The sequence below is a fragment of the Nuphar pumila genome, chromosome 6 (genome assembly GCF_984573655.1).
Source record: "Nuphar pumila chromosome 6, dmNupPumi1.hap1.1, whole genome shotgun sequence".
In the NCBI taxonomy this organism is placed as follows: domain Eukaryota; kingdom Viridiplantae; phylum Streptophyta; class Magnoliopsida; order Nymphaeales; family Nymphaeaceae; genus Nuphar; species Nuphar pumila.
The window spans coordinates 120,265,030-120,282,803 of record NC_143254.1 but is presented as its reverse complement, the minus strand read 5'-3'; the positions used below and the strand labels follow the sequence as shown (position 1 = coordinate 120,282,803).

At 35.2% G+C, this 17,774-nt stretch overlaps 1 protein-coding gene across 1 annotated transcript; it reads right to left on the bottom strand.

Moving 5' to 3' along the window:
• Positions 1-1,080: 1,080 nt before the first annotated feature.
• On the bottom strand, positions 1,081-13,232 carry LOC149835945 (transcription factor ABORTED MICROSPORES-like). The gene is made up of 9 exons (XM_090009677.1): positions 13,144-13,232; positions 12,823-13,011; positions 12,640-12,718; positions 11,604-11,672; positions 2,130-2,861; positions 1,815-1,902; positions 1,621-1,775; positions 1,264-1,440; positions 1,081-1,173 (listed from the first exon to the last, which is right to left on the bottom strand). Exons 1-9 carry the CDS (start codon positions 13,230-13,232, stop codon positions 1,081-1,083), a joined length of 1,671 nt encoding a protein of 556 aa, XP_089865803.1.
• Between the last annotated feature and the right edge of the window lie 4,542 nt (positions 13,233-17,774).

Sequence of the window (17,774 nt, the reverse complement as noted above, 5' to 3'; positions counted from 1 at the left end):
AAAGCATTTATATATAAAAAGTTATGAATTTTTAAATTTTCTCAAATTACCCAAATTTTAAATAATTTTTAGTTTTTAAATCCAATCCGAGATCTATATGCAAAGTTAAAATCCATAATAAACATGTTTAAACACTCATATGGTTGGGCGAATTGAGTCTTACGATCCAAAATGTCCAACCCATTATCCATGTGTGTCCAAATTGTCCACACAACATAAAACAAATGTTGAACATAAGAAACACATCTTCCGTGAACAAGCCACCAAACGTTGGACGGAGTACAATTGTTACAGAACCGATAGAATGTGTGTTCTGTCAGTTTTGTTTGTTCATTCCATCCAATCTTGACAAGCCACCAAACAAGCCCTAAAAAAACTATCCTAGTCAAAACAGCACTAAATCACACTGCATTCCAAATAGGTAAACCTTCAGACCTGTTGAACTTATGCAGCCGATGCATCATGTTATGGTGAAATATACACTGTATTAGCAATAAATTAGCAGAGAGAGTGTCAGATTTGCTCTAAAATTAACATTTTAACGCCACTGTTCAAATTTATTAATTGGATTTTGTCGCAGCCATAAGCTTTTGCAACTACTTGATTAATATTATGACACATAAATGCATCTGTTTCTTAGTTTTTGCTGAATATCATGTATTGATTAGTTTTATTTTGCATGTATTAAATTTTACACACACATACACCATATTATTAAATAGCCCTATCTGTAATTATATCAACAAGATCTTATTTGATTAAAAATGCCTGCAACTTTGAATTTTCTAGCATATAATACGACACAAGTGGGTATTGCCAAAGATAAGCACTTGCATACATCAAAGAGGTTCTCGTTCATTATTCATCAACCATGACAGTGAAAAAAACTATTTCTTTGCAAACACGGTTTCTATGGATTTAAGTTCTTGAACATAATCATTTCTGTTATTCACTGTCAGCAAAACACAAGCAACACTAGTAGCTGATTTGCACATCACCCGAGTTGTATAAAGATGGTTCAAAGAAGGATAGCACACAATATTACCACATATTGGCTGTAAGATTAAGCACACCATGGATTCATGCTAACTCTGGCCACCCATTAGGATTTCGAGTAAGCTCCAGCAGTGAATCCCTCACCTGGTCTGCCTGAATTACTTCATTATCCCTCATCTGTAAGTCAAGGTTACAAGTTTTATACACATAAATACATATCAGGTTTTATCTTAGGAATATAATGGTTTTCTAACATTATACACTCACCTCCGCCTTGAAGAGATTCAAAACAAGACCTCTAAATGTTATTATGTTCACCGTGACGACTTCAAGCCCAAGAGAGTCCATTGCTTGCATTAACCTTGAAAATCCTCCTGCCCTATTCTCACAAAATATCTTGAGGCTGAACTCATGTTCACCAACTTGACCTACCTCCACCTGAACCTATGTAAAAGAAAAAAAAATCAAAATCTGAAAAAAAGAATCTTTCCTCCACATAATAATAGTTTTTCTTGACAGGAAAAATCGTTATTTTATTATTTTTTCCTTAAAAAAATGTTATGTCCAAGACCCCATGTGAACAGACTGAGTAAGCAAAACAGACAGAAAAGAAAAGGCTAGTACTTCCATCTGCTGCACTCTGTCATCTGTACTAGCACAGTCATTGTTTGGTTTCGGATGCTCTGCGGTTTTAGTACTGGAAGATAGCCTGGTTCCCTGATCTGCCATTATTGAAGATTCCTCATACTCCCCTGGTTGGTAAACGCCATTTTGGTTCTCTGGTGGAACAGAATTCTTTTGTCCTCCATCTGGGGTGCCCTCCAACTCATCTTGGAGGTCTTTCACCTGCTTCTGCAATTCCTTTACATACTCTATTGCATCTCCCAGTATTGAAGCCCTATCCATCTACATGTGTATAGAAGTGACCATGAAAATCTTGAACTTTTTAAACTAAAAATTTCCTTTATCTTAGACCAGAGTAGTATGAAATAAAAATAAATAAAGTGCTGGTTTTCATACCATACGAAAGAAACTAGGACCTAATATTATATACCCTATAAAGAGAACCACTTGAAAAAACATAAGAACCCATTTAAACGACAGAAGCCAGCGTTCACTTTTCCATTACTTACCTTTGTGATTTTGGGCACAATTGAACGCAGAGTATAGAGTCTATCATTGAGCTTCTTCCTTCTCTTCCTTTCAGCCACCAAATTCTTGGACTGATGCTTTCTTCCTCCCCTTTCCATTGTCTTTGGGTCATCATCATCTTCAATCTGATCACTGCAGTCTGAGATAGAGTCTGTTCTGCCCATTTCTTGCTTGATGATTTCCATGTCCTGAAACGCGCTGTCAATCACGTTTGTTGATTGCCTTTCGATCGTTTCTTCCAAGAAGATGTCCTGTTTAGGCCTTGTTTGGTTGCCTTCAGTGATCCCAAACACTTGAAATTGTTGTCCAATGAAACCGAGAGGGGAATTAGGCAGCCTAACTTGGTCTTGTGTTGCTTCCCAAGTTAAGTTTTCTGGCAGCCAGGGCTGAAAGGGGTGGACTTGTTGGGACTTGGAAGCTAATGGGTTGTCTATGTAGTGCCTTGTTTGTTGCTGCTGTGGATCATGTGGGTTATCATACATGGGTACCTCCATCACCAACCCTCCGGCTAATTCAGAGTCTGGCTCAATGGGCTGGTTTTGAATGGACGGATCATCTTGAGGGCAGAAATGGAAACTTTGGGGCGGGGCAGTGTTCCCCAACATGATCATGGTCTGGTCTTCATGCAACTGTGAAGATGAGCCGCAGTTTGCTGCCCAACAGTCATTGAATTGTGCCATAACAAACTGAATCACGTGAAGATCTTCAGGAACCTTCCAATAATTTTTTTTTTTGAGACGAAAGGCAATTTAGTTATGTATATTAAAGAGTTTCCAAAGTACATAGCAAGAAACTACATTGTGAACATTGTTACAGCCTCAAAACGGATAACGAGTTGTCACCAGGGACCATGGAATCTTCCAACAAATTATAATCACGAGAAAATCATTTTCTTTGGTATTGTTGAAAACTATAATTGTACTAAAATTTTTCTTATATACAAGTTGTTAAATGAATCATGTTTACACATAAACTTAAAGTGATTTTCTGCCTTCATAGGCGAAGTTCTACAGAGCAACATTGAATAAGTTAAAAAACCTAATGAAAAAATATGACATAATATAGTTGTGGCTTACCTTGGAAAAGGTAGGTGGTACAAACCTTGAGTGATATATGAAAATATTTTTGGGAGCGATAGATTCACATGGGTCTCCAGTCACTCGTAGGTTTTGAAGACCCGGGTAAGTGATTGCCCCAACTTCTGTAGAAGTTTCAGGATTCATCCGAATCAACATTTTAGTGGCTCTTGGGAGAAATTTTTTGGTTGCAAACTGTTTCCCTTGGGATCCGTACACTAGTCATTTAGGGTAATTAAAATATACATGACATAATAAACCCCCAGATGATCTTCGTTGCACGATGACTAGTGGCTTGCAAGTACCCACGGGGTTACTAAATATCAAAACAAAAGCTTTAATAATTACTTAAAAAATGGATAATGTCATTAAATTATGAGTTGTTATTTGTATTAAATGTATGAGTGATTATTTGCATGATACTGAATACATTTGTACTTATTTTTATGATCTAAATTTGAATTTCATAAGTAGAGTTAAATCATGATTCTTGAATATGGTTTGATATTTTAGGTTACTTATAATTGGTATTTACTTATCAGGCTGTCACAAGTCTGACCTCGTGTTATAGAAAAATATAGGTTCAGGTACAGGACACCTTGCACAACAATAGATACTGGATGAGAGTGTCATCGAAGAATGAAGATTTTTAAGATCTTGGGAAAACTTTAGGATTTTTATTTTTTAATCCTAAATGTTTAACTGTCTGAGCTTTTTGTAATGGACTGTATATAATGCATGCTTGATTTAAATTATGCCTTGAATTATACTGTGGTTCTTAGAATGTAACCCCCCGAGGTTTTAAACAAAAGTTGAAATCATTTTTGCTATTTATTTTAAAATAAAAAGAAAAATTTTAATTTTTATATATTTTTTAAAGGTTATAAATCTCGGGGTGTTACAATTGGTATCAGAGTAGAGTTTTGAAAATTCTGGTTTAAGATTCATCCTGCTTCTAACGTCACATTGTAAGTGCTTGCTTAAATTATATTATACTTTTGCTTATGTAAAGTATAATTAAAAGATAAGGAAAAACATTCATGCTTAAGGCATATTAGAACATTCATATAGTATGAGATGCATGAGTATTTATGTCTTTTCTTTTTTATTTATAAGTCAAGTCTTAACATTTATGTAGTATGGGATGCGTGAATGGTGATGACTTTCTTGTTCATTTAGAGTAAATAACTGATATTTATATACATAAGGTCGCTCACTCAATAAAGATATTAGAATAGTGATTCTCTAACTATAATAGCACAAAGTTTTATTGCCCAATGTTTCATCCAAGGGTGATGAGACTGAGATTAGCCAAAGAATATCTAAGTCAGTTTTTTAAATGACCATAAAAAGAACATACAGATTTCATTGATTTTAGAAATCTGAAGAATAAATACCTATTTAATAGATGTTGATATACATATTGTTCTTCTAACTATTTATTTTAATTATAAATTTATTGAATATAGGATGACCCCTCGAGTATGAAGGAATCCACCTCAGGAACGAAATCAGTAACAAGACTTTGTTATTGAAACCCTTAACAATTTAACCATTGTTATAAGAGATCAAGCTCAGAATAGGCAGGTACCAGTCATACCTCTAAAAGCCTACCATAACCAAAATAAAGTTTCGTATAAGAAATTTCTTAGACTGGATCCACCTACATTCACGGGGAAGACAAATCCAGAAGCTGCTGAAGTTTGGATACGAGAAATAAAGAAGATCGACCATGTTCTTGCCATACCTAATGATCACAAGGTAGACTTTAGAGCCTATCGTCTGAGAGAGAATGTAGAATGTTGGTGGGCATCTACTTTAGAAATTAATTTTGAAAATGGACCAGTTACTTGTGAACAGTTTGTAGAAGTCTTCTACGCAACATACTTTTCTAAACATAAAAGGAGTCGTAAGATGAGAGAATTTCTCAAATTGCAACAAGGAGGACTCACCTTACCTAAATACATTACCAAATTTAGAAATTTAGAAAAATACTACACACATGTCTATGATACAAAAGAAAAAAGGATAATAAAATTTTTCAGAGCATTGAGACCAACACTTCAGACTAAAGTATTTACCAATAGACCAGAGAGACTGGATAAAGCCATTGAAGTGACCACCTTACTTCCAGAGGCTAAAAGAGCTGGCTGAAAAGGAAGTTTGAAGAAGAGAGGCTTGACCCACAGACCAAAAAACAGAAGAAACCAAAAAAAGTCTCGCCCCAATAACTAAATACAAGAATTTTGGGATGTAACCGTTTCCATAACGGCCAGTCATACCCCCATAACACTGGAAGATATTTATATTATGGTAAAATGGGCTACTATGTCAATGATTATCGCAAAAAGATAACAGACTGACTGAGACAGAATGCTAAAAGATTTCAGTAGTAGAAATAGCGGCCCGAGGAAGTTGTAGACTATTTTAATACTAATTTTTTTGGACTCAATATAAATTATTGTGAACATTAATGTGAGCTTGTATTATCAAATTTAAACTATATATGTAAATGAATGAATTAATAGAACTGAATTGAGATATGTCTGAATAAGATGAAATTGATTTATATAACAAAGCATTAATTGCGATGATATATGATGGATTGTTAACATTGATGAACATAATCGACTCACGTATGATTTGTGGTATCAGGCAGGTATCTTTGAGTTGACCTTTATGTTGACTATTGACATGTGTACCATATTTTGGCTTAGACCCAAGTACCGATATGATGCTTGGTTGCCCGTACTTGTGAGTATGTGGACATGATTAGATTGTGGCTCATAACTAAGATGTATTAGAGTTTTGGTCGTGAGAGCTAGTACCAAGAGGGTACAATATGTGATGGTTGTATGTCATGTGCTTTGTGACGGTAGTTGTGTCTTGGCCAAGATACTAGTACCGTGATAGTATGATACGTGAAATGTTAGCTTGAGGTAATTTGACCATAAAAATATAATGCAATGATGCATGTTGTAAGTCTGTGTCAATTGATGTACATCATCAGATAAAATAAACCTTTGTAGGTTTATATTCTCTTGAATTGAGATAAATTTTACTCACCTTTATGATCTGAGATCAAATTAAAGCTATCTTGGAGTTAGTAGAATCAGAGTGGCATAGTGGCACAGTGGAAGCGTGATTATTGTTTTGAATTTTTTTGGCACCATTACTTTTATGGTGAGAATTCGAGGTCTCCTCTAATAATAATAACCTCAAAATTGCATTGTCTAAAAAAGAATTCAAATTAAGATAGAAAGGATAGCAATTTTTTTTGAAGGATTATGATATAAGAGATACAGAACCCCCCCCCCCCCCCCCCACTATTTGATTGAGTGTATAATTAAATTTCAAGGATGATTTTTTTTAAGGGGAATAAAATGTAACATTCAGAAATTTCTAATGCTTAATAAATTCTGAAAATCAAGTCTTTATAAATTCTAAATTAGTGGAAGTCTAAAAATCCTGATTTGAATAATTATTGGATCCAAACATTGATTTGAACTCTTATTTAAACTTTTGATGGATCCAAACAGAGGGTTTTTCAAAGTCCACAATTTAGAGATATATTGTAAATAATTAAATGATCAAGGACAAAATAGTAATTTTCTACTCTAGTGGTATATTCAGGTAAATTCCCTAATTATAAAGGGGTAAAAAGGTATTTTTTATGTTAGAGGCATTTTTAAGGAATTAATAAAATTATCACGAGTAAAACGCTAATATGTCATCCTAGTGGCAAGTTCATGTAAATTTCAAAACCATTAAAGGGTAAAATAGTAATTTTCCATACTCAAGTGACATTTTGGTTATATGGGATCTGAATAAGGGCATTTCGAGTATAAAATTTGGGTATTAAAAATATGATTTAATACTTTTTTATTATTATTTAATAGATGAAACTTGGTTTTCCGATAACTATGTCCTAAAAAACCATGAGAGAACATGGTTTTTGTTCACTAAGTGTCACCATTTTAGAGAGCGGGTGACACTCTCCCTCTCTCTTTAGCTGACACATGGCAAGGGAGAGGGTGAGTCGGCCCCTCCCTTCTGAGAAAAATTGACACCAAAGGAAGGGTGTAGACCCACAAGTGTGTGTGTGGGGGGGAGGACCTCTTCTGGGGGCTATAAATAGCCCCCCATCCCCTTATCTCTCTACACAACTTCCCGCTCCCATTTTCTCTCTCTCCTATTCTCTCTTTCTTTCTCTAACCCTAGCCCTTCTCTCTAGAAATTCTAACCTAAACCTCTGTTAAATTCCCCGTTTTCCCCACCAAAACCCTCCGAGCCCCTTGCTTCTATCCAAGTACAATCTTCATTTCCTCGAAGGAGTCCTGGTGGGCCAAAATCAACTTCTTGAGTCCAGGTAATGAAAGTTCTGCTTAATTTGGTAGAAATTCCAAAATTTGACAACGAAAGCGCTACCCAAATTTTTACAAATAAGGTAAGTACATGTATTCCTCATCTAGAACATAACATGTGCTTGTAAGACCTCCTATTCCTTTCCTGAACCCTTATGACTTTTTTTTAGATTTAAATTGAGGTAATTTTATCAAAATTTAATCCAATTCTGCCTCTACATAGGGAAGGTTCTATTAAAATTTAAAAAAAATAATTTTAAACATTCAAAACTATTATAGCAATAGTTCTGGCAAAATGTTTATAAATATTTTTAAAATTTTAAATTATTATAACCAAATTTCTGGCAAAAATCTTATAAATATTTCATAAATTTTGAATTATTTTAGTAGGAGTTATGTCAAAAAAAATTGTAAATACTTTAAAAAAATTTGAATTTCTATAAAGGGAATTCTGTCAAAAATTTTCTAACCCCTTTTTAGATATTTGAATCATTTTTTTTTTAAAAGACTTAATTGAAATTTTTATGACGCAAAGTCATGTCAAATTTTTTACAACACAAATTTAAGTTCAAGACCTTTTTTGAATATTTCAATTATTATAGAGAAAATTCTATAAAAACTTTATAAAAAAATTTAAGATCATTTTAAAATAGTTTTTTAGATTTTTCAGAGGTTCTCAAAAAGATCTTCTTTAGTTTATATATAGGATAAGTATTGCCTGAAATTTAGTAGAAAAACATAATCTAATTTGATAAAAATTCTTACCAGAATACTACCAACAATAATTCTTTTATCCAACCTCGATATACTAGTTACTATGTAAAAATCAAAGTTATTATACCAAAAGCTTGTAATTTAAAATGTTAAATATATTCTAGATACTTGTATCATAATTGTAGATGTGAATTATGTTTGTATGCATCAATTCATATTAATATGTATACTTTGATCCATGTTCGCATGCTTTGAACGATGTTTACATACATTAAATTATGTTTGTATGCATCAATTCAGGTTAATATGCCTTGAATGCTTGTTATAAAAATTGTTATTCAATAATAAGATTAGGGTTTAGTGAAACCCTACATGCTTTGAATTAAAATGTTTAAAATTATCGTTCCTAAAGTGAATTATTTTGTCCAGGCTATAACCAAGGTTCAAGCAACATTTGTTACCATGAGACATGTTGATGAATGTGTAGCATGTGATTATTGTTGAAAAATATCATTGTACTAAACTTTTTCTTATGTACAAGTTGTTAAATGAATCATGCTTACACATAAACTTAAAGTGATTTTCTACCTTCATAGGCGAAGTGCCTGTATATATAGAGCAACATTGAATGAGTTGAAAAAACTAATGGAAAAGCATGACATAATACAAGCATCGAGTGACATGTGAAAATGTATTTCAGAGCGATAGATTTTCATGGGTCTCTAGTCACTCATAGGTTTTGGAGATCAGGGTAAGTAACTACCCTAACTTTTATAGAGGTTTCAAGATGCATCAAAATCAATGTTTTAGTGGCCCTTGGAAGAATTTTCTTGGTTGAAAATCGTTCTCATTGAGATCTGTACACTAGTCATTTGGGGTAATTAAAATATATATGGCATAATAAACCCCCAAATGGTCTCGACTGTTCGATAACTAGTGGCCTGTGAGTACCCGTGCAGTTAATAAATATTGAAACAAAAGCTCTAATAATTACTTAAAAAAAATGGATAATGTCATTAAATGCACGAGTTGTTATTTATATTAAATGCATGAGTAATTATTTGCATGATACCAAATACATTTGTGCTTATTTTTATGATCTACATCTGAATTGCATAAGTAGAGTTAAATCATAGTTTATGAATATGATTTGATATTTTACCTTACTTGTAATTGGTATTTACTTACCAGGTTGTCATAAGTCTGACCCCGTGTTATGGAAAAATACAAGTTCAGGTACATGACACCTTGCATGACAGTGAATACTTGATGAGAGTGGCATCGAAGAATCAAGATTTCTAAACTTTCAGGAAAACTTTAGGATTTTTATTTTTTAATCATAAATGTTTAACTGTCTGAACTTTTTGTAAATGACTATATATAATGCATGTTTGATTTAAATTATGCCTTAAATTATACTGTGGTTCTTAGAATGTAACCCAGTCGAGATTTTAAACCAAAGTTGAAATCATTTTTGTTGTTTATTTTAAAAGATTTTTCTTTTTAATTTTTATGAATTTTTTAAAGGTTAAAAATCTTGGAGTGTTACAAGTGCAATGCCATAGATAAGACACTACATTACTTGCTTAAAAAAATGGGCAAAATTTTGGCTAAGTTTTCAAGCTTAGAATTTTAGGTTGTTACATCTGGAGCCTAACACAAATGTACACCAAGTGTGGGACACTTTTAGGGAGGATGACATTGATGGTCTGGGTTCAAAGAAGGATTCCCCAAGCCCTTTAGAGAATTCTATTTTTACTTCCAATCGTTTTGAGATTTTATCTGACGATGTTGAGGAAGCAACAAATGTCCAACATGATTAATAAAATTTGCAAAGTGAACCGATGGGTGATGATGATAAGGTGGACAAAGAGTTTTTCATTAATGATAATGGTGAGATTGAGCTGATTTCAAAAGTAGGCTCTAAGAGTTTTTCATTAGACGATGTTGGCCTTCATGTTGTTGGGGTCGAAGCTTTTGAGTGTGCCCAAGGTGATACCATGAAGGATTTGGTTGTCAAAGTGAGCAACACATCCAATCCTCTAATTGGGGAGGCATCACTTGTAATGCCCCAAGATTTTTAACTTAAAAACATAATTTTTTTCATTAGCAGAAACCTCTTTTTTACTTTTGGGTTAAAACCTTAGGTGAGGTATAGGGCATTCAATTATCATGAGACTAAATTTAATGCTGATAACATTTTTCATTCAAATAATTCAATCACAATAATTCAGAGTAATACAAATCCCGAATAGACAATAATGTTTTCTAAAATAAATAATGATATTTTATCTAAAAACCTGATTTTTTTGAGAAAAGATGTGCATATAGACAAAAACACTGGGGTCTGAATATATATATATATATATATATATATATATATATATATATATATATATATATATATATATATATATATATATATATATATATATATATATATATATATATATATATATATATATATATACATGCAAGGATTACAACCCAATCTACCCGATTTTCCATTAAATTCAAGATTCATGCTTGACAAATATCAAGCCCTTTTTTTTTTTAAATTCATAACAGATTTTTAAAACCATTAAACACATACCATAGACCCTCATGCATTGATCTGGGTTAACTTACTTGCTAACATGCATCAAAAGGACCTCCTAACATGAAAAGAATGTTGTTCTTGCAACCAAGAACCATACAGATATGCTAAGCCATAGTAACCTACCTCGTGAAAACGGTTTTACACCCTAGATCCACCTTGTTCTCAATGACCTGCACTGCAAATCAGTCCAGCTGCAGCCTTCGACGCCATGGAGCTCTCACCCGTAGGGGAAGGCGTAAGGGAGGAGGACGATCCAAAGAAAAGAGGGAGAGGGGAAGGCCAGCCCAGTTGGGAGAGGGAGAGAGAGAAGCTATGAGAGGGAGGGGTGTGAGAGGGGTTTTAAATAGCCTTGCTCTTCTTAAGCCATGGGAGATCTTTCCTATTAAAGAGTTCTCTTTTCCTAACACATCTTTAATATAAATTTAGTAACTTTTAAATTTGTTTTTAAAACCCATCTTATTTGTATATTAAATTTCCGCCGGATTGGTTACCCCTGAGGGTGATATTTCGTAATGTTTTATTTTTAATATCAAATCGGGGTAACCCAGCGTTCTTGTTTAAAAAAAAATCGCTTTCACTTCTTGGAAGAAAATTCATATTAATCACCCAAATGGTGCCTAACGGACCAACAATTTATACTATATATATATATATAGAGAGAGAGAGAGAGAGAGAGAGAGAGAGAGAGAGAGAGAGATTTACATGTTTGGATATAAACAGCTCCACTAAACCACCAGGTATTGGAATCAAGACCTTAGTTGTAGCCAACACCTGAAACTCCCAACACTCAAAAAAATAAGAAAAGCGTGTCCGTTATCCGGTAAATCATGTAAAATAAGGTTAAGATCATGTCATTTGTCAAATGAGATTTTTTCTCATTTGACAATCCTGTCAGTTGAGAGATGCTATTATTATTCCACGTGGCACTCTCATCTTCCTGCCCAAACGCCGTATAAACAGCATCAGGCCGTGAACTACGTTCAAAAAATAATAATTAAAAAAAGGCAAAAAAGAAAACACTGAAAGGGTTTCGTTTTCCTCTCTTTCCACCATCACCGCGCAACTACATTGCCACATAAGAAGCACATGAAGCTTCAGAAACAGAAGAGGTTGGATTTTGGCCAGTTTGTGTTGGTGTGGTGTCAAAAGGGTGGGTGTTTTCAGTGTGCTTTAATAATGATTTTTTTTTTCTGCCAGACCATTATATGCTGAAAATTGTGGTGCATCACCTCCCGTAGAGGAAATTGCTCGTTCTGTGAAATCATTCATTGAACCAGTTTGGGATAACATTATAGGAATAAAAAGTAATTGGGAATGGAATTAAAATAGATATAACAAATCAAAATACACATGTAAATGAAGGTGAATGCTATTGTACATGCACTTTGCAATTAGTAGGAATTCCATTGGTGTAAAACACAGCCACAAAATGCAGTTTATGAGAGAGAGAGAGAGAGAGGGCACACTGCAAAAGGAGAGAGGGAGAGGGTGAGACAGAGAGAGAGAGGAAAAGGAAAACACTAAACCCTTTTCGTGTTTTCTTTTTTGCCTTTGTTTAATTATTATTTTTTTAACACAGTTAATGGCGTGACGCCGTTTGGGCGGGAAGATGAGAGTGCCACCTGCAATAATCGTAGCCTCTCTCAACAGACAGAATTGTCAAATAAAGAAAAAACTCTTTTGACAAAACCTGATCCGAACCCTGTAAAATGTCTAAAGATGACCGTAAAAAGGTCACCTCAGCATTAACAGAAAAATCTTCAGTGGGTGAGATTATCCATTTGGGTTGGTTAGACAGGAAAGTTTGTCCATGAACCCTGCAAAATTAACCATCCCATTGGAAATAATTATTAATTTCTTCTTATTCCTCGCTACATCTTGTAAACTTTAAGGGAAAAATGTCACAATTTTGTAAATTTACCCAGAATCCAATAGAACTTTGATGGGCAACTCAGAGAGAGTGTCACATGTCTTGGTTCTAAGGTGCTGCAACATGTCTCTACAAGGAACTCCACAGTAGTTCTCTGTGAACGGAGAATCAGGAAACAAATGTTCCCCGTTCTCATCAATTTGTGCTCCACGGCAACAACAACCCATCCATTCTAAGCAGCTACATGATTGGTAACAGTTAAAAAACAATAAGAAAATCCGTCAGTTCTAGGTAATGCAGAAATATGAGAGAGAGAGAGAGAGAGAGAGAGAGAGAGAGAGAGAGAGAGAGAGAGATTCTCTACAGGCATACCTCTGATCATCAACCAATTTCCAGTAGACGCAATAGTCCCATCCTTTGTTTCCTATCATGGGCCTCAGCCTCTCTAACATGTTCTTCATTCGCATTTCCCTATGATTGCCAACATCCAAAACTAAATGAAACGAACACAAAAAAAGTTATGTCAATCATAAGCATAACTGTTTATACTTCTGTGCTTTCATCCTAAGAATTCAGTGTTATTGGACGGTAAAAGTGCGAAAAAGACTGGTCATTTCAAGTGACATTCGATCACGATCACACCCACATGCACACACACCCACGGAAACAAACTTAACACGAAGAAGCGATCCCACATTTAGAGAGAGAGAGAGAGAGAGCTGTGAAAATCGTAAAAAAGACGGGGACTGGAGCTTTAAGGCGTGAAATGGAGAATGTGGATCCTGTAAAACCCTGGGTGAGATTAACTTTTACAACCACAAACCCCACCCTTTTGTGGGTGTCACTTGTACTGAGCTACAGTAAAGATGGCTGGGGTTTGTGGTTGTAAACTCTGGGTGGGATTGCTAATCTCACGGCGTTTTACAGGATCGTCTCTCTAAAATGGATTGAAAGAAGACAGGAGCAATAAATGAGAAAAGGTCTTTATTTCATTAGAACAAGGACGGTTTCCATACAAGGATGAAGCAAAAAAAGGGATATGCCAAAGGCATCTGTCAGGGGGTAATTTCCTACGAGACTAGCACAGACTGGAGGAGTGTACTTGGTATTAGATGCCCTCACTCTGAGAAAAACCAACCTGTTGCACTCTACGGAAGCATGCACCTCCCTCTTTGACCCAAATCCTCACCCTTTTAGAGAAGGCTCAACCAACAATCCAAATATAGAACACAGCTATCGTTAGCGGCACCATCATTGACGTTCATTCCGCTCCACACCATCATCCTGCCAATAATTTTTGCTTTCTTTCTTGTCTTTTCCTTTGAGTTTTGCTTTGGTCTTCCATTCGTACAGGATTGTCAAGCTTATAAATAACCACTTGCTTGTATGTGTATGTAAAGAAGAGATAATGACTATGGTTTAGATGTATCACTTAATTTGCGTGATGATTATTAAATACAAGCCATTATAATATCATAAAAATGATGCATTAGCATTATGTGGAGGAGGGATCTCTTAGGGTTACATTGTAAAATTAAGTTTAAGGATGAAATTTGGTTGTTTTAGAAATGAAATGAAATGTCAAAGGACATATTTCTATTTAACTTTTATTATAAAAAAAACTTTGGAAGACAAGTTTGCCTTTAACTAAAAGTTGTTCGGTTATGGATTGGTAAGACATGGTTATGGTGTGAAAGGAGCTTTCTTTCCAGTTCCCGCTTTTTAAGGCTCAGAGCTTGTGTGCACGAGAGAGAGATGTTTTTAATTGTGATAAACATAGAAAATCCCAAGTAACTCTTTTATAACATTGAAAAATAAAGTGACATGTTGGAGCAAAAATAAAAAACCCAAAAAAAAGAAAGTAAAAAGGAAGAAGATGAAGCAAACAAGAAGTAGATCAAAGATACAAGAGAGAAAGAGATTGAGACCCGTGATGGAGAAGGGGCCTTTCATAGTGGTCATGTTGGATTTTGCATCGGATCAGATCCAACTTGGATGACATGGGTATATCAAGGGAGACACATGAGAGGCTCTTGGGTCTTGGGGGTTACATAACACATGTATGCCCATTATGAACCTCCCGTTATGGACCTCCACCAGATCTCCTTATAAATAGGAAACCCGTAGTGGTGTGATGAGGACCACCTAAGTGTTATCAGTCTCTCACCATTTCTAGGGTTCAAGGGTCCTGCTCACCTTTTGACATTATGGCTTGGGCTCATTGAAGGCATCGATTGGCTGAGGGGAATATCGACCACCCACCTCTACCGAGGTGCCATTCGAATCGTCCATGGCCACTTCCGATAAGTGGCTCTTCTCGATCTATTTTAAAGCTAACATTGGGTTATGAGCCCACACTCTGTGCATCTGCTGCACATGTTTGGGTTATGAATGCACCGACGTTCATGCGACACTCATCAAATATTTTTTTATCGATGATCTTCTCCCTCATCGAACTCCTGTTTGGTTTTGGGAAGTCAGACAACGATGAGGGAAGCATTGATCAACAACCTACCGCCTGCGGGTAGGTACCAACTACTTCTCCTCATGGAGGTCGGTGGTCGCCGTTGGTGAGTAAGGACGTCAAATCTTGGCTTTTAGTCAAGGTTTTGGAGCCCCCCATAAGGAGACCCCACCACCAACAACCCATCGCCGTAGTCACCGGGAGGCCAGGTCAGGCTTTGCTCGGTGATGGTAGTAGGCCGCTTGAGGACGACCGTCGGTAGTCACTAAGTCCAACCACTCTTGGTGGTCATTGGAGGCTACCGACCACTATGGTTGTGTCGGTTGTAGCCATCCCCAAGCTGGTTGTTAGTTGTCAGTGGGTGACCATGGACAATGGTGACAGTCCGTCGACCATCACCATCTGGGTCAAGGTCGATGTTTACAGGTGGGGGTGGGTGGGGGGGTTACTTTAAGAAACTAAAGGGTTTTGGTTTTAGGGCCTTAGTATGTGGCCGGACTGTTGTCGCCACCAGCCAGCCACGATCGACGACGGCTGGCCGCCTGAGGCCAGTCGTTGCCAACAGTGGATGTGGCTAGCCCTAGTGGTAGATGTAGTTCAAGGGAACACAAAACATCCCCTATTCCCTGCTTAAAGTTTTCCACTGCTGCATCCACCGACAAATGACTGAGGCCAATGGCGACTGGCCTTCATTGGCCGGTCGACAGCAGAGGCCACTCGCCGATGGTGGTTGCAGGCGGTAGAGGATGCTGGGGGGAGAGGGCATAACCCTCTACAAAAAAATTGTTTTTGATGGAGGGGGGCGGGGGCATCGAGTGTTACTGCAGCAACTACAATAAACTTGACCAGGGCGAGGGTCTGATTCGAACCCGATACTGTAGAACCCAATATTTTTCTTTTATAATAAAATAAATAAATGTTGAATTATTGACGTATTTATGACTATAATTATGAATTCTTGATTTTCTTGATTTTTTAGATTTTTTTTATTTCAATTAATTATGAACTTTTGTCTCAAGTTATGAAGAATATTTCAAGAATAATTGAAAAAGCTAAGGTGTGAAGACTAAATGAGTTGAAGTGGTTTTACATCTCAGACTTCGGCTCTGGATCTAAAATCGACATTTGAATCTAATATGGATCTAAGGTATTATTTGGATTGGATCCAATGGTTATGGATTGGACCCTCATAAAGGATGCCTTATATAGACCCCATTTGGATCCAAGAGTCCATATGAATTAAAATAATATCTAGTTTTAATTTAGACAAATAAATAAATAAAAGTGATAATTAAGATTTTTAAGTAAAAAATTTAATTAAATCACTTATTAAGAGTTTAAAGAGGGTGGGACTTCCCACTATCTCTTGAAGAGTTAATATTAGTTAGAATTGTTAATGGTTAGTTGTTGAATAGTCAAACCTCATAATCTTAATTAAATAAAATTGAGAAAAATCAAATAACTAGAGAGGTAGGAGTCTAGAAAGTAGTTTTATTTCGAGAAAGGACTCCTCGCCCCCTCCACATGATTTTGGTGAGGGTGAGTGATTTTTAAACTGGGTTAAGGATTGTGGAGAGGCTATATATAACCCTTCTTACACACTCCTCTCATTTTTTTAAGAAACTCTCTTTCTCTCTCTCTTCTTTTTTCTTTTGTTTTTCTTTTTCCTCTTCTCCAAAAAATGTCTAGGAGGGCTAGAGTAGTGTGTGCAGCCATTAAACGTGCACAAACTTTAGTGGTTGTGGTGGTGTAGAGACCAAACTATCCGATTTCTTTTTTGTCTTAAGATCTATCAAAATTTCAGGTAAGATTTATGTATTAGATACTTTTTACATACATTAAGCATGCATATATGAGTTATATTTATTTTTAGTAGCATATTTACATGTCTGGATCTGTTATATATGTTTTTCTTTATGAAAAAAATGTTATTTAGATTCGTAAAAGGTGAATCATGAGTTTTTCATAAAAATAATTTTAAAAAGCATGCTTAAATAGAGTTTCTTTGTGGTCCGTATTAGATTTAGTCGTAACTTGAATATTATTGGTGATATTTATAAGTTAACCTATATTGTATCTGATTGAATCTAAAATATTGAGTTTTCAAAGGTTTTATGGTCTCAAAAAGTTTTTTTACAATTTTTTTTTCTGATAAACCTAAGTTTGAGATGACTGATATGTTATTCCCAATCAGTTTTAGAAATAAATTGATATCTCTTAGAATATCAGTTCAAAAAACCTAAAAAAAATATTGGGTTAATCTACTTATCTTGGTCTTGACTTTAGAGTATTGTTTTACCTGATTCAGATTCATATTAAGGAAGAAACATCCATTCTAACAAAGCTCCTGTTTCTGGCTCTGGTTAGAGGACTGTTTCAACCTATCTCTGATGAAAGGTAAAAACATCCAAGTAAAATAACTCTGAATATTTTATAAAATTTTTGAACAAAGACACATAATAATAGACTGTATAAAAAGGGTTTTCTAAAAAATATTCTATATAAATTCCAAAAAAAACATTATGTTGATGAAAATCTT

Bases quoted from the DNA above. Each gene is read 5' to 3' on its own strand.
- LOC149835945 (XM_090009677.1), bottom strand. From the start codon at position 13,232: ATGAAGAACATGTTAGAGAGGCTGAGGCCCATGATAGGAAACAAAGGA. The intron at 1,776-1,814 runs GCACCCCAGATG...CTGTTCCACCAG, and splicing joins CCTCCAAGATGAGTTGGAGG to AGAACCAAAATGGCGTTTAC. The intron at 1,441-1,620 runs GTACTAGCCTTT...TCTTTTACATAG, and splicing joins ACAGAGTGCAGCAGATGGAA to GTTCAGGTGGAGGTAGGTCA.